The 17,976-nt window shown below is 39.7% G+C and overlaps 1 protein-coding gene across 1 annotated transcript; it reads left to right on the forward strand.

Moving 5' to 3' along the window:
- The first annotated feature begins 973 nt into the window (after nucleotides 1-973).
- LOC103662920 (guanylate-binding protein 1) lies at nucleotides 974-17,785 on the forward strand. Its single transcript, XM_008690625.2, is given in 12 exon segments — nucleotides 974-1,140; nucleotides 7,049-7,257; nucleotides 9,075-9,202; nucleotides 10,306-10,415; nucleotides 10,911-11,107; nucleotides 12,142-12,384; nucleotides 13,247-13,527; nucleotides 14,374-14,586; nucleotides 15,264-15,366; nucleotides 15,604-15,797; nucleotides 16,611-16,692; nucleotides 16,695-17,785. Coding segments are annotated over 11 exon segments (1,782 nt in total). The 5' UTR covers nucleotides 974-1,140; nucleotides 7,049-7,067; the 3' UTR covers nucleotides 16,736-17,785.
- Nucleotides 17,786-17,976: the final 191 nt, after the last annotated feature.

The following is a 17,976-nucleotide window of genomic DNA, read 5'->3' on the forward strand; positions in this document are numbered from 1 at the left end:
ATTTCTCACACTGGCTTCTAGGTGTAGAGAATACCTGGGATCAGCAGAGAACCTGGTAAACTTCTCCCTTTCTTCTCATTTTCCTATTCCTTCCTTTCAGAAACAATGTGGAGGAGGAGGAAAAGCAGAGTTTAAAGGTAAAAATAGTTTAAATTTTGATTCCCATGCTTGTGACTTGCTTAATGGATATGGATGGGCATATTATTTACCCTCCATCAAGCCTCCTTGTTTTCACTGTAAGATGAAGACAGTGTCACTTATTTTGCATGATTGTAATCAGGAATGAATTAGACATGTAACACACACAGAGAACAATCAAGAGGCAAAGCAGTTACTTCTATTGCTATTCACTCAGAAAACCTAGAAAGGCAGTAGAGTGAAGTAGCTTAACAAGAGGGGACAAGGATGGTTCAGTTCAGATTACTTATAGTGCTGTGATTTGGGTTAAGACATTCAACCTTTTTGTGCCTTGGTTTCTATAAAATCGTGGGGAAATGCTTAGCCCGAGATACAAGTTATGAAACCCATGTACAGCAGTCAGCATAGAGCCTGGAGCATGTGTGCAATACATGGAGACCCTTCCTAACTGCGCACTGGGGATTAGTGCCAGATGCTCGGTGTTTGTGAGTGTGTGAGGCATGTCCTTTTCCTCGTTTACTGTATATGAGAGGCCAGGTCCACTGTAAGTATGTTCATTACTTAAGAAAATTAGACCTAAAAATTAACACGATTGCTTCCTCATTCTGGGTTTCTCAAACTGAACCCCAACTCTGAGATCCATTTCATTATATTCAAGTATCTGGTAGACTTTTTTTTTAAATCAGCAAATACTCTCTAAAATGTCTTCCAAAGAAATGTGAAGGTTCTGGTTGAGAAATTGTGTTAACCCCATCTACCCTCCCACTGGCTTAGCTTCCAGTAATTCCTTTTATGGTCATTGAGTTTATTGCTTTGTGTTCAGTACTTTCATTTTCATATTACTATAAGTCTGTGACAGTGGTTGCTTTACTTCTATTTTGTCTTCAAAGGAAATCTGGAAAGTCCAATGACATTGGACAGGTGAAATAAAAGATCCATGATCCAGTGAGAGACGGAGAAGTAACAGAAACCACTCCACCTAACTGAGAAGAAAAAAACGAGGTAAGAACTCCACTTTCTCACCAAAGCAGCTTTCTCTTCAGCTTTAAAGATGCTCTGCTCTGGGAAACAGAGCTCATGATAGGATTGGGGCAGGGATGGGAAGGGATTTATAAGGGTCGGTTTTCTTAAAAAGTGGCCAGCATCAGGAGAGGCTGCAGGTGAGCCTGCTGTGGGACACCAGGTCAGATGATGAGATAGTGGAGTCACCAGGTGGTAGCATGTTCCTACCTGTTCTGCACTGTGCTTGTGCAGAATTAGGCACCAGGAGACATAGGTCTAACTGAAGTTTGAAATGCACTGGGATTGTCTTTCTCTTTGCTGACTGTCTGTGTTGACTGGGGACACAATTAAATTGCCATTGTCTTTGATGGAACTTGCTTGGTACCCATTTGACTGCAGCTAAGAAACTGAAAGGCAACTGAAATATGTTATATTCATAGAGAAGGAAAGAGTAGTCAATGAGGTGCAGTGTGAATAGCCACTGACACTGTTAAAGACAGAGAAAGAAAAACTGAAACCCAGAGTGAAAGATGAAGATTTATGAAGACACCATACTTTTTAAATCCATACTTGAACTTTGTTTCAAAGTGTATTTCTTCCTTGAGCAATAGTCCAGGTTCAGTAGATCCAATTTCTTAGTGCCAACTTACTCCTTACCCCTTACAAGTAGAATCTGCAGCCTTATTTTACTAAAAGTTTCCTCCTTAAAGAATCAACATTTTTGTTTGTCTTGACCTCTCCGTGCTTGCAAGCAGTTCCAATCTTACCTTCTGGGAACTCCTGCCCTGAATTCCTTGGCTTGGCACGATCTTTATTCATCATCCCCTTGTCTGGCAGCTCTCTCTCCTTTTCAGTTTCTCTTCCTCCTTCCCCTCATCTCTCATTCCTCGTCCCCTCCCCTTCCCCTTCTCTTCCTGCTTCTCCTTCTCTACCAAATAGAAGAGTAAAACAAAACGGAAAACTTACAAGTGTATGGCTGAAAATACAAATATTTTCTTTGAACAACTTCCCCTCTACCTCTCCTGATCTGCCTCCTGATTTTTTAATTTTTTTTTCAGTTTCAGGTGTACAATATAATGATTCAACAATTCTGCACATTACTCAGTGCTCATCACAAGAAGCACACCCTTAATTCCTTTCACATATTTCACCCAACCCCCCACCCACCTCACTTTTGGCAACCTCTAGTTTGTTCTGTATATTTAAGAGTTTGTTTTTAGTTTGTTTTTCTCTTTTTTGCTTTGTTTGTTTGCTTTGTTTATTAAATTAATTCCACATATGAGTGAAATCATATAGTATTTGTCTTTCTCTGGTTTATTTCACTTAGTATAATACTCTCTAGATCCACGCATGTTGTTGGAAATGGCAAAATCTTATTCTTTTTTATGGCTAAGTAGTATTCCATCACATTAAAGGCATAATATATATTATATATAATAAAGACAATTATAATATAAATACAAATATATATATACATACTACTTTCTCTTCATCCACTTTATCTACTCATCTACAGATGGATACTTGGGTTGCTTCCGTATCTTGGCTATTTTAAATAATGCTGCAATAAACATAGGGTTGCATATATCTTTTCAAATTAGTGTTTTTGTTTTCTTTGGGTAAATACCCAGTGGTGGAATTACTGAATCATATGGTAGTTCTATTTTTAATTTTTGAGGGACATCCATCCTGTTTTCCACAGCAGTTGCACCAGTTTGCATTCCCACCAACAGTGCACCAGGAATCCTTTTCTCCACATCCTCACCAACACTTATTTCTTGAGTTTTTTATTTTAGCCATTCTGACACATATAAGGTGATATCTCATTGTGGTTTTGATTTGCATTTCCTTGATGATGAGTGATGTTGATAAGAATCTTTTCATGTGTCTGTCGGCCATCGGTATGTCTTCTTTGGAAAAATGTCTGTTCATGTCTTCTACCCATTTTTAATTGGATTATTGGTTTTTGGGTGTTGAATTATATAAGTTCTTTATATATTTTGGATATTAACTCCTTATCAGATATGTCATTTGCAAATATCTTCTCTGATTAGTAGGTTATTTTTTTGTTTTCTTGATGGCTTCCTTCACTGTGCAAAAGCTTCTTATTTTGATGTAGTCCCAATAGTTTATTTTGCTTTTGTTTCACTTGCCTCTGGAGAAAATGTTTCTATGGCTGATGGCAAAGAAATTACTGCCTATGTTTTCTCCTAGGAATTTTGTGGTTTCATGTCTCACATTTAGGTCTTTAATCCATTTTGAGTTTATTTTTGTGTATGGTATAAGAAAATGGTCCAGTTTCATTTTCTTTTGCATGTACTGTCCTGTTTTCCTAACACCATTTGTTGAAGAAACTTCTCCCCATTGCATATTCTTTTTCTTTTCAAGGTTTATTTATTTATTTGAGAGAAAGAGAGAGAGTGCGCACACGTGAGTGGGGGGAGGGGCAGAGGGAGAGATTGAGAGAGAATCCCAAGCAGACTCCATGCCCAGCCTGGAGCCTGATGCAGGGCTCAAACCCACAACCCCAAGATCACAACCTGAGCTTAAACCAAGAGCTGGACGCTCAACTGACTGAGCCACCCAGGCACCCCTCCCATTGCATATTCTTGCCTACTTTGTTGTAGATCAATTGAGCATAAAAGCATGAGTTTATTTCTGGACTCTATTCTGTTCGATTGATCTATGTGTCTCTTCTTGTGCCTGTACCATACTGTTTTGATTACTACAGCTTTATAGTATATCTTGAAATCCAAGATTCTGATATCTCCAGTTTTGTTCTTCTTTCTCAAAATTACCTTGGCTATTTGTAGCTCCATACAAATTTTAGGATTGTTTGTTCTGCTTCTGTGAAAAATGCTATTGGTATTTTGATAGAAATTACATTAAATCTGTAAATTTCTTTAGGTAGTATGGACATTTAAACAATATCCGTTCTCCCAATCAATGAACATGGAATATCTTTCCATTTGTTTGTCTCACTGAGATCCTCCACTCTTTTCTCAAGTCCAATAAGTATCTTTATCATCATTATTTTGAATTTCCTGTCAGACATATTGCTTATCTCCATTTCTTTTAGTTTTTGCTGTTATTTTGTCTTGTTCTTTCATCTGAGACATACTCCTCTGTCTCCTCATTTTGTCTAACTCTCTGTGTTTGTTTCTATGTATTAAGAAAGTCAGCTATGTCTCCTGACCTTAAAAGTAGTGGCCTAATGAAGAAGAGGTCCTGTAGTGTCCTGTAGTACAATTGCCCCTGTCCACTAGAACTTGGCTCTTCAGGGGTGTCTCCTATGTGTGTTGTGTGAGCTCTATTACTGTGGTTGAGCCATGCTTGTCTTCAGTGAGCTGTTTGCAATGGCTCTCTTTGCCTGCTGTGAGCAGTTTGCTCACTGTCTGTTCAGGGCCCAGTCTGGGGCAGGCTTGGGCTTATAGTTAGGTCAGACCAGATGGCCGCCCTCAGCCTCCTTGCCAGAATTGTGGTTGCACTGAACTGCAGTGTGCTCTTCCTGCATTGTCCTCTGAGAGGCTTTCATTGGTGAGCAGGACCTGCAGTCAGACCAGATGTCTGACTCCCAGTCTCTCAGTTGAGGTTGTAGTGGCCCCAAACTACAGGGCTCTCTCTTTGTGCTGCCCCCTGTGAGGTTTTTGTTGGTTGGCAGAGCCAGCAGTCAGATCAGACCATTGAGGCTGCAGTTAAACTGGAGTGTGTATGGTTGTCTTCAGACACTTTGGAGTGGTGCTGGCAACTATCAGGGCTGCTCGAAGGATGAGACCTGACCAAAGCACTTTGGAGGCTGGGGTGCCTGGGTGGTTCAGTTATTAAGCGTCTGCCTTTGGCTCAGGGTGTGATCCCAAGGTCCTGGGATCGAGCCCCACATCGGACTCCATGCTCCGCTGGGAGCCTGCTTCTTCCTCTTTCTCTCCCACTCCCCCTGCTTATGTTCCCTCTCTCGCTAGCTGTCTCTTTCTGTCAAATAAATAAATAAAATCTTAAAAAAAAAAAAACACTTTGGAGGAACTCCTCTTGAGTGGGGTGGGTTGGATGGGGGGATCTGCAGGAGAACAGGGTATGTGGTGTTAGGAAATTAGATGGTGAATGTTCACACTAGTTACTGCAGGTATCCATGTATCTAGGCTGGGGTTGGGAGAAATGGCATCCACCAGTTCTTTTGTTCTTGGAGAAGTCTCCTAAAGATCCTTGCCCTGTGCACATTCTGAGATTAGTAAATACATCTCCTCATAGACCCCAGGTACCTCTCAAACTGCTGCTTCTATGCTGTATCTTACTGGGGTTGTTTGTTATGCTGGCTCTTTAAGGATGGGGACTCAGTTTTCTATCACCCTCCAGGCTCTCTCAGAGCCATGCCTTTTAAAGTACTTGTTGTTGGGGTGCCTGGGTGGCTCAGTCAGTTATTGGTCTGCCTTCAGCTCAGGTCATGATCTCCAGGTCTTAGGATAGAGCCCCATGTCGGGTTCCCAGCACAGCAGGGAGTCTGCTTCTCCCTCTCCCTCTGCCTCTCCCCCTGCTTGTACTCTGTGTCTTTCTCTTTAATGAAAAAATAAAATCTTTAAAAATAAATAAATAAAGTTCCTGATGTTAAGCCCCACTGATTATAAGAACTCAAAAAGTTAAGCCACTCTGGTTTTCAAAGCCAAATGTAATGGGGACTTGTACTCCCAGTGCAGATCCCCCATATTGGGGTGACTGGTGTGGAGTCAGTTCTTCTCCCTTCTCTGTACTTGTGGTATACCTCCTGCTTGTGGTTAGTCTTCCATGATAGTTTCATTTCCAACCAGACGTTACCCTTGCTACTATTTCCCATGTGGCCTCCTCTCTACGATTAACTGTGGACAGTCTGTTCTGCCAGTCTTTAGTTCATTTTTGAGTTAGTGTCACTGATGTAGCTGTTATCTAGGTGTGTCCATGGGATGATGAGCTGAGTAGGATCCTCCTACTCGGCCATCTCTCCTGTGCTTCCTGATCTTTTATCCTAATTTCATAGTCTTTTGTCCACTTACATATATGTGTGTATATATATATTCACACACACATTACATGTGTATATGTATATATATGTGTATATGTGTGTATATGTGTATGCATGTATATGTGTGTATGTGTGTGTGTGTGTGTATATAAATATATTTTTTAACCACATTAAGTATTTCCAGTTGTACACTGTACCCCCATGTAGCTGGAGGCCAATATACTGTGAAGCTAATGATGTTAAGTTTAAAGGCCCTTGCTTACATAAGCCCACACCAAGGCTTTGGAAGGGCTTCTAGTCATGTGTCTCACATGGTCATATGTTTTTATAAAATTTGCGAAAGTAAGTTATATTGGTTCCACTTTTGGAATGGCAGTGTGAGAAGCTCTGTGGACCATTATTCCAGCAAAATAAGCACAACTATGGGGGAAAAAAACACTTAGAATCTCTGGGAACTGTTCAAAGGGTATACGTGAAATGATGTATGAAAGTTTATTCATAGTAAGAACTAATGAATAAATAAATCAACATTGAATTTTTTACATATAACCAGGATGTAAAATAAATCCCTTTAAATTCTATTCTATTTTCCGTCTAAAGTTTACTCTAAATTTTTTAATGCAAATCCAAAAAAAAGTTTTCCATGGTGAATTAAATGAACAATTTTGTGTATGAGAGGGACTGAATGTTCCCAAGATACTGTCATACCAATACTTTTTCAGTGGACTACTTTAACAATGTTTCTGTAACTCTCTAAAATGATACAGATATTACCCTTATCTATCTCAATGTTGACACCAAACTTTTGGCCATTTTGGGGAAATTGAGGACTCTAGCCTCTGAATGTAAAATGACCTGGTGAAATATTTGATCTACTTAGACTGGAAATTTTATTTCATCCCATCTCTTCCCTTGCAGACCAGGGAACACTCTGAACATGGCCTCAGACTGCCACATGCCGGCCCCAGTGTGCCTCATTGAGAACACTGGGGGGGAACTGGTGGCTAATCAGGAAGCTCTGGAGATCCTGTCAGCCAATAAGAATCCTCTTGTGGTGGTGGCTATTGTGGGCCTCTACCGCACAGGCAAATCCTACCTGATGAACAAGCTGGCTGGAAAGAACAAGGGTGAGTAGCACCAGCATAACTCTGCTGAGTCCCTTCTGTCCACCCACACTGCCAGCATGGAGCACGGTGATGCAAGGAAAGAAAGTTAGAAATGCAGAAGGATATTGAAAGTTATCTTTTAATCCATAGTTATGTTCTTATCTTCACTATGGTCTGAAAAAGGCAGTTCATCTCTCTTCCCACTTTGCCTTAGTTTCCCCTTTTAAAAGCATAAATTGTTCCTTTCCTAGAAAGACTAATAATGCAGTAATAAAAATAATTAGTGTACAAAATAATAAACTATAAGACATTTACTAAAACGTTCATGCAGTAAAAGCAAGTTTCCACTGATTATTAAGTGGAATGTTTAAGTCTGTATTGGCTTTTTTTTTTTTTTACCATTGTAAAATATACATAACATAAAATTTACCATTGTAACCATTTTTAAGCGTACATACAGTTCTGTGGCATTAAGTAAATTCACACCGTTATGCAACCATTGCCACCATCCATCACCATAACTTTTTCATCTTCCCCAACAGAAACTCTGTACCCATTAAACAATAACTCCCCAGCCCGTGGCAGCCACTATTCTATATTCTGTCTCTGTGAATTTGACTGCTCTAAGAATCTTATTTAAGAGAAATCAGACATTATTTGTCCTTTTGTGATTTGCCTATTTCACTTAGTGTAATGTCCTCAAAGTTTACCAATGTTGTACCATGTGTCAGAATTCACTTCCTTTTTATAAGTGAACAACTCTATATGCATACCAATTTGTCCATTCATCTGTTGAAGGACCCTTGGGTTGCTTCCACCTTTTGGTTATTATGAATAATGCTACTAAAAACATGAGGGGACAAATATCTGTTCAAGTCCCTATTTTCACTTTTTTGAGGGTATATACCCAGAAGTGGGATTGCTGAATCATATGGTAATTCTATATTTAATTTTTTTTAAAGATTTTTTATTTATTTATTCGACAGAGATAGAGACAGCCAGCGAGAGAGGGAACACAAGCAGGGGGAGTGGGAGAGGAAGAAGCAGGCTCACAGCAGAAGAGCCTGATGTGGGGCTCGATCCCAGAACGCCGGGATCACACCCTGAGCTGAAGGCAGACGCTTAACTGCTGTGCCACCCAGGCGCCCCTCTATATTTAATTTTTAAAGAAATCATCATATTGTTTTCTAAAGTAACTGTACCATTTTACATTTCCACCAGAAAAACACAAGGTTTCTAATATCCCTGCATCCTCCCCAATACTCATTACTTTCTGTTTTGATAGTGGCCATCCTAATGAGTGTGAAGTAGTATCTCATTGTGGTTTTGATTTGTTATTTCCCTAATGACTAGTGATGTTGAACATCTTTTCATTTGTTTATTCATATATATTTTTTCTTTGGAGAAATGTCTATTCAAGTCCTGTGCTTATTTAAAAAATTTTTGTTATCTCGGGGTGCCTCGGTAGCGAGGTGGCTGTCTCTCTGTCACATAAATAAATAAAATCTTTAAAAAAAAATGTTTTTTTGTTATCAGTTTCATAAGTAGAATTAGTGATTGATCAGTTGCATATAACACCTAGTGCTCATTATATCAAGTGTCCTCCTTAATACCCATCACCCATTTATCCCTTGCCTCCACACACCTCCCCTCCAACAACCCTCAGTTTGTTTCCTTAGAGTTCAGCGTCTCTTAGGATTATTCACCACAACCAAGTGGGATTTATTCCTGGGCTTTGCTCATTTTTTAATCAGGTTGTTTTTGTGTTGCATTGTAGGATTTCTAGATCCATCTGCTATTAAAACTCCAACCTCTCTTATCCCCACTCCCCCTCTCAGGCTTTTCCCTGGGCGCCTCAGTGCAGTCTCATACCAAAGGAATCTGGATGTGGTGTGTGCCTCATCCCAAGAAGCCAAACCACACCTTAGTTCTTCTGGACACTGAGGGCCTGGGAGATGTAGAGAAGGTAAGGATTAAGGAATCAATTTTGGAATAAGACCCTCATGCCTGAATATTCTCTTAACAGTATTTATTTTTTTTAATAAGAGCTTTCACTTAAATACAATGTTTTTTCATTTCTGTTTATGTGCCCTGAGACCAAGTTTAACACCAGGGGTCAGGAAAATATTCATAAGGCAGAATCCTAGATCATAGTGGTCAGTAGGTAGTATTCTAATTATTAACTATAGGCTGTATGCTAAGCCAGTTAACCCAGATACATAAAAGCAGTACAAATAAAATCAATGTCATGAGTTCAATCCTGCAGAGAACTTTAGTTAAGAATTTAGATACTGGGACACCTGGGTGGCTCAGTCGGTTAAGCGTCTGCCTTTGGCTCAGGTCATGATCCTGGGGTCCTGGGATTGAGTCTTGCATCAGGCTCCCTGCTCAGTAGCAAGTCTGCTTCTCCCGCTTCCTCTCCCTCTGTGGTCTCTCTCACTCTCGCTCTCTCTCAAACAAAATCTTAAAAAAAAAAAAAAGGATTTAGCTTCTGAACTCCCATACCCTTGTGTTTAAATATAAGCCCTATCACTAACTCAGTGGCCTTGGCCAATTATTTGACTTCTTTTAACCTCAGCTTTCTAAATCTGTAAAACAGATGTGATAGATCTATTTTTGCCTCATAGTATTGTTTTGAATAAGATAAGTAATGGAAAATGTTAGGTGCATAATAATTGCTCAATAAAGTAGCTACACATATTATTACTCTTATACAAGTCAATTTTGCTGTAAAAATGAAGAGAAACCTTTAACCTTAAATTATATTTAAGGCCTTAGAATGCCCACCAACCTTGGTTATGTGTTTTGTAATTATCTTCCAGTGATCAAAAGAGGACCCAGTGAGAATCAATGTAAACTAAAAATACTAATTATAAAATGATCCAAAAGTCAAGCCCCACTAACACATTTGTTTGGGTTTGATTTTCTCATATAGGTCATTAATCTTAAAAAACAAACAAACAAAGAAACAACCCCTCTAATTAAAGGAGCATCTTTTTACTGCTGCTGATCTGGAAAGTACCAAGAGAATGAAACATAATCTCAGCCCAAATGTGTTCTCATTTCCAGGGCGACAACCAGAACGACTCCTGGATCTTTGCCCTAGCAATACTCCTGAGCAGCACCTTGGTCTACAACAGCATGGGCACCATCAACCAGCAGGCCATGGACCAGCTGCAGTATCCTTTTTGTTGTTCAAAATGGCATCAAAGTAAGAAGGGAGACTTATATTTAAAAACCAGCTGCTTCGGGGCGCCTGGGTGACGCAGTCGTTAAGCTTCTGCCTTCGGCTCAGGGCGTGATCCCAGCGTTATGGGATCGAGCCCCACATCAGGCTCCTCCACTAGGAGCCTGCTTCTTCCTCTCCCACTCCCTCTGCTTGTGTTCCCTCTCTCGCTGGCTGTCTCTCTCTCTGTCGAATAAATAAATGAAATCTTAAAAAAAAAAAAAAAAAAAACCCAGCTGCTTGACTGTGAATCCTGGGGAATGAATCAAGCACAAAAAGAGAAAACATAAGAAATAATTCAAGGGCAAGGGAAAGATCCTATGTACCCACTGAAGAATTGACACTTGGGTTAAAAACAAAGGTGAAATGAAGGTTTTAAATATATGGAACTAATATGGGATGGAGGACACTGTTCTTTTATGCCAGTTTTCCTTAGTTTGCTACTCAGCTATGTGACAGAGCTGTCAGATCGAATCAGGGCAAAATCCTCTCCTAATGCCGACGGGATTGAAGATTCAGCTGACTTTGTGAGCTTCTTTCCAGATTTTGTGTGGACACTAAGGGATTTTTCCTTAGAGTTGGAAGCAAATGGAAAAGCCATCACAGCAGATGAGTACCTGGAGAATTCACTCAAGCTTAAACAAGGTAAAAGGAAGGTACTTAGAAATAAATGGAGATGACAAAACACAAGAAACTATCATGTTTTAGTGTTCCATTTACAGTTTTCTTACATTTATAGTTTTCTATTTATTCTTAGCTAGCTATTGCTAAGAATTAATGCTTGTTTGATATATGAATTAATAAATTTGATTTTAAATTATATCCTCCTCTCTTCTAAGAATATTTTTTTTTCATCTTTTCTGTGCTATTATTAGATTGATTTTATTTCCCTGCTTAGGGCTTGTGATTAGCTAAAGAATATGGAATAAAATAGGCATTGATTGGAAGAAAATAGATTAAAGCATGAACAGTGCTCGAGTCCAAGGGTTGGCAAATTATGGTCTACAGGCAAATGATGGCCAATCCAGCCCTCCTTCTGTCTTTGTACATAAGGTTTTATTGGAATAATGCTATACCCATTCATTTATAGATTGTTTATTGCTGCTTTCATCCTGCAACAGCAGAACTGAGTACTTAGAAAAGAGACCACCTGGCTTGCAAAGCCTAAAATATTTATTGTTTGGCTCTTTACAGAAAAAGTTTGCAATGGTGTGCCTGGGTGGCTCAGTCGTTAAGCATCTGCCTTCGGCTCAGGGCATGATCCCAGGGGCTGGGGCTCCCTCCCTGCTCTGCTGGGAGCCCGCTTCTTCCTCTCCCACTATGCCTGCTTGTGTTCCCTCTCTCGCTGGCTGTCTTTCTCTCTGTCAAATAAATAAGTAAAATCTTTAAAAAAAAAAAAAAAAAGAAAAGAAAAGAAAAGAATTGGGGCGCCTGGGTAGCGCAGTCGTTAAGCGTCTGCCTTCGGCTCCGGGCGTGATCCTGGAGTTCCAGGATGGAGTCCCACATCGGGCTCCTCTGCTGGGAACCTGCTTCTTCCTCTCCCACTCCCCTGCTGTGTTCCCTCTCTCGCTTGCTGTCTCTCACATAAATAAATAAAAAAATCTTAAAAAAAAAAAAAAAGAAAAGAAAAAGTTTGCAAGTCCCTATATTTGGGAAATTCCTTTTTTATCTTCCTGCAGGTACCACTCAAAGTGATCAAAACTTTAATCTGCCCCGGCTCTGTATCCGAAAGTTCTTCCCAAAGAAGAAATGCTTTATCTTTGATCGACCCACTCAGAGGAAGAAGCTAGGCCAGCTTGAGACATTGCATGATAGTGACCTGGATTCTGAGTTTGTGCAACAAGCAGCAGCCTTCTGTTCCTACATCTTTAGCAATTCCAAAACTAAAACACTTTCAGGAGGCATCAAAGTCAACGGACCTCGTGAGTCCTCTTCCCAGTCTTTTTCTTTCATTGTTAAGCCTAAAGAAGGGTAGAATTATATCCACACTGTTTCAGCTTTGAAAAATGCAAATCCTACTGCTATTACCATTTAAATTCTAGATGGCACCAACATTTCTAATAGATTTTACTAGCCAAATTGTTTTGGCTGAGAAAAGATAGGAGAGGCCAAAGGAAAAAAAAAAGCTCTATTTCTTAAAATTGCTGTAGTTAATTAGACCTGCACTGCCCAATATGGTAGCCACTATACAAGTGTGGCTATCTAAATTTAAGTGTAAATTAATTAAAATTAAATAAAATTTAAAATTCCAATTACACAGCTATATTTCAAAGGCTCATCCCTACATGGGGCTAGTAGCTGGACAACCTACTGCACAATACACACAGAACACTTCCATCATCACAGAAAGTTCTCTTGGACAACACTATGCTAGAATAAACAAAACTGAGAACTCCTTTTGATTTGTTCTATAATATTTATCAAATGCTTACCACAGACCAGGGCTGATGATAGAGACATAAATGAGAGAGGTATGGTTCCTGTCCTAATGATGCTTGGGGGTAAAGTGGTTACAAACACTCAATAAACACAGGCCCATGCTATCTATAACAGAGATTCTTGCCTTTGATGTGTATGCATATCACCTGGGCATCTTGCCAGGGAGGAGGGTCTAATTAAGTTGATAAGGCTGAGAATCTGCATTTCTAGCAAGCTTCCAGGTGATCCTGAGGACATTGACGCTGTGAGGCAAATGGGTAGTAATAGACATGATCAGAATACACAGAATAGAATGTTTCCTCATCCCACCTACAACAAGCATCCTCATTTGTTCTCAATCTGTAGGTCTAGAGAACCTGGTGCTGACCTATGTCAATGCCATCAGCAGTGGGACTCTGCCCTGCATGGAGAATGCAGTCCTGGCCTTGGCCCAGATCGAGAATGCAGCTGCCGTGCAAAAGGCCATTGCCCACTATGACCAGGCGATGAGCCAGAAGTTGCAGCTGCCCACAGAAACCCTTCAGGAGCTGCTGGACCTGCACAGGGCCTGTGAGAAAGAGGCCATCGAACTCTTCATGAGCTGTTCCTTCAAAGATGTAGACAATTTATTTCAAAAGGACTTAGGGGTAATTTTTTCTCAAGTTTATATGGACTAGGGCCTTGGAAAGCAAAGTACTACCAGAAAATGAGATGGGCATTTATTTTGAGAGAGGGAATTCCTTCTAGACTTTAAAATGGTGATAACTACTATTTGTTATTATCATAAAAAGAAGAACAAAGTTTGTTATGATAAACTCAAAGTTTTTTTTTTTTTAAGATTTTATTTATTTATTTGACAGAGAGACAGCCAGCGAGAGAGGGAACACAAGCAGGGGGAGTGGGAGAGGAAGAAGCAGGCTCATAGTGGAGGAGCCTGATGTGGGGCTTGATCCCAGAACGCCGGGATCACGCCCTGAGCCGAAGGCAGACACCCAACCGCTGTGCCACCCAGGCGCCCCGATAAACTCAAAGTTTTGAAACAATTTTCTTTCATGAATAATAATCTTCCTCAGAATTTAACTAAATGCATATAAGTAGCAATCAAGCTTCTAATCAAATCCCCACTGTTATCAGACTGATTTAATATCCTAGTCAAAAGCAAAGAAAATTGTAGTCCTGATTATCATATGCAGGCTTATGTTGAGCCACATTTATTCCATATGTAATCAATCATTGGTCCAATTTGACAAGCAGAAGTCTATCTCTTAAAGGTGTAGCAAAAAAAAAAAAAAAAAGCTAGCACTCTGCTCTTTCCAAGGAAAAAGAGACTTTAGTAAAAGTCAGGAGCAAGAGGAAGGATATGGTCCTGTTGAAGTGCCTATAACTTTTTCTAGGGTCATAGACTTATTTCTAAGAAGACTTTCCAGAAACTCCAAGGTCAAGCTAACATCTTTTCCCTGTTATTCTTTTTATTTCTTATTTTTAAATTAAAGGCCCAACTAGAAAAAAAGCAAGATGACTTTTGTAAACAGAATCTGCAAGCATCAACAAATCGTTGCTCAGATTTACTTGAGGATATTTTTGGTCCTCTAGAAGAAGCTGTGAAGCAGGGGGATTATTCTAAACCAGGAGGGTATCATCTCTTCATCCAGAAGATGCAAGAGCTAAAGAGAAAGTACCTTCAGGAACCTAGGAAGGGGATACAGGTAACCAAGATTTATCTGCTGATTCTGGAAAGCTGCTGACATCCCTCCTTGGAAGACCAACATAAGCAAGTGTAATTGCACACATTGCAAGAACAACAGCATTCATGTTTTCATTTAGTAAACATGTATAGGGAGCTTATTATACCAGATATGTCCTATGTGCTCATCCAAAAGGGTGCACTTAATTAATAATTGAGTTATTAATTGGATTTTCAGATTAACCACCAAGTTGTTATTGTAACTCACTTTACGGGGTCTTTAGGGACAGAAACCCAATGATGGGTCTCTTCAGCAAAAATGGTAATTCATCAATTTGGGCTACATATTCTCCCTCCACCTTTCCTTTGATCTGCTTTTTCCATGATGGCTTCCTTTTTCAGCAACTCACCCCATAGCAGACTACAGCACCAACAACTCCAAAGTTAGAGCCCTTAGTCTAAAAGAACAAAGAATCTCTTTTTCCCAGTGTCTCTATTAGTCTTCTATAAAGGATTCTGCTTAGTAGGGTGCCATGATTGGCCAGCCTGGAGTAAGTGCCCATACCTGTGGCACTTGACCAGCAGGTACACCAGGGCCAAGAGGAACAATTCCTAGAGGAAAAGATGGTGGGAAGACAATCAGGAACAAGCATTTCTAGCCATTTCCTATTACTAACTCCGTGTTCTCTGGGTCCTAAGGCCAATGAGGTTCTTCAGGAATACTTGAAGTCCAAGGAGTCTATGATTGATGCCATTCTACAGATGGACCAGACTCTCACAGAAAAGGAAAAGGAGATTGAAGGTGAGGAGCCAGTCAACAGACTAGATAGCCTCTAGAGCTCTTGAAGTTTAAATAATTTGGCTGGGTAAGCCTGTGATCCTTACATTAGGGCAAAAAGAACAAAGATGCTCCTTACTCGCTGAAGTCATTTTTGAGTAGGGCAGATGCAGTGAGCAGCAGCAAGGACAGGTAAGTGTGCAGGGAAGAAAGGGACAACATGCTTACATACATTTTTCTTCTTCTTTGTCTTCCTCACAGTGGAACGTGTGAAGGCTGAATCTGCACAGGCTGCAACAAAAATACTGGAGGAAATGCAAATAAAGAATCAGCAGATGATGGAACAGAAAGAAAGGAGCTATCAGGAACATGTGAGACAATTAACTGAGAAGATGGAGAGGGATAGAGCCCAGTTGCTGGAAGAACAAGAGAGAACTCTAGCTTTGAAACTTCAGGTATTTAATTGCATTACCTTGAAGTTTCTGTTTTTCTCTTTCTTCTCCACTGTCCTTGATCATATCTTAGTGTGGCAGTGAGAACATGATGCCTAGAGGAAGGACCTTACTTGCCACTTGTACTTTTCAGTTTCTGTCGCCTGCCTGACCTGGCCCCTGCCTCTGTCTGGTTATTAAAAGATTTTATTTGCAGTTAAGTCACGTCCAGTCCTTTATCTGTACATCCATCAACCAGTGGTGGCTGTTATCTCTAGGCATTCTGAAAAATCACTTATTTGTATCTCTTGCTTAATACTATACAAAGTATTGGGATGCTTGGGAGGCTTACTCGGTTAAGCGTCTGCCTTCAGCTCAGGTAGCAATCCCAGGGTCCTAGGATGGGAGTCCTGCATCAGGCTCCTTGCTCAGCGGGAGCCTGCTGCTCCCTCTGCCTGCTGCTCCTCCTGCTTGTGCTCACTCTCTGTCTCTCTTAAATAAATAAAATCTTTTAAAAAACAACAACAACAACAAAAACTATATGAAACAAGAACTGTTATGCCTCTATTACTTAGGAAAAGAAACAGAGGTTCAGAAAAGTTCCAATAACTGTTATAGGGTCACAGAGCTTGGTAAGATATTTGAACAGTCTTCACCCCTCAGTGGAAATGTAATCACAGAGCTAGGATGCCCAAGAGAAAGTAATGAAAATAAAGTGTAGAGAAAATGTCAAGAAGAAATTAAATATTTAAAAAATCTATGAATGTGCAAACTAGATAAAAATTAGAGATTTACTTAGTGCTACAATTTACTCAGTCTCCATTTTTCCCTTTTTAGGAACAGGCCCGTCTACTAAAAGAAGGAATCCAAAATGAGAGTAAACGACTTCATAATGAGATACAAAATCTCCAGAAGAACATGGAAAAACCAAGGAAAATATGCCTCATAAGCTGAAGACCTAAAGAATAGAGCTTTTCTGGTCACTCTTACCCAAGGCACAACTTAAGTAATTTTTAAATTTGTAAAAATATCATTACACTTGAAAGAAATTAGGTCTTGCATTTTTAAAACACTAGAAATTTGCAAAGACGGGGGGTACTATAATTAAAATCATGTCCATCTTCCTTGAAATATTGTAAGTTGTGTAACAAATTTTACCTCTCTAACAACACAGAAGGTATTTGAGCTGGTACCATTCACGAGCAGTTTATTCCTCTGGGTGACTATTAGTTGACAAATGGATACTGAGCCAAGTCTTAAGGAAAACTTTAAGAGCATGGTTGGGCATCAGTTTGGCCAAGTGTACAATGGATTTCAATGTCAGGGGCAACCATCCTACCTTTTTAGTGATGACGGTGTGCAGTTTTCTAGTGTATCACAACTGCAGTCTGAGCAGTGACGTGATCACTAGGCCCAGGGAATGGACAACCCTCCCTGATGGATTCCAAGCTGAAGCAAATCACCTTATATAGAGATCTAGAATCTCCGCAGAATTTTCATAAGAAAATGGAAGAAACCATTAGCATGAGTGGGGATTGGGTCACAAACAAATGGGCCAAAAAAGAAAACTCTCCTTTCTTGCTCAATTCACCCACATTATAACTTTAATGAGACACTTTAGGATTTTAGATAATTGACACTGGGCTGAACATAGTAACATGATGACAATTATGCATTGTGTATTTATAACAATGTATAATTCACAAAGATGGACCTTAAATGATGGCAGATAATATATCAGAAAACTGAACTAAATTATTAGATCGTTTATAATCCTATAACTTAGGCAATATTTTCCCAATTCTTAGCACTCTATACTTGGAAGTCTGCTGATTTTCCCCAAAGAAATTATAGATTGTTTTTTATGTTTTTTGACCAACAAAATAATGTTCTTGGTATTACTTAGTATATATAGGCTTTACCCTAATTTTCTAAAATCCTAGCTAAATGATTGTTTCTTAAAATGATTAAAAATTATTTTCAAGCTGAAAATAAAATGTGCTTCACTAGGATTTTACTTTTGATAGCTTTTTTTTTTCCATTTTCACCAAAAAATAGGGCTTCACTCTTCATAGCAACGGCTGGCTAACTTTTCTGCAAAAGGCCAGATGAAAATTATTCACGGCATTGTGGGCCCCACAGTTTCTGTCTCAACTGCTCAACTCTGCCATGTAGTGTGAAAGCAGTCACAGACAATTCATAA

This window comes from Ursus maritimus, unplaced genomic scaffold, assembly GCF_017311325.1.
Source record: "Ursus maritimus isolate PB19 unplaced genomic scaffold, ASM1731132v1 scaffold_12, whole genome shotgun sequence".
Lineage (NCBI taxonomy): Eukaryota > Metazoa > Chordata > Mammalia > Carnivora > Ursidae > Ursus > Ursus maritimus.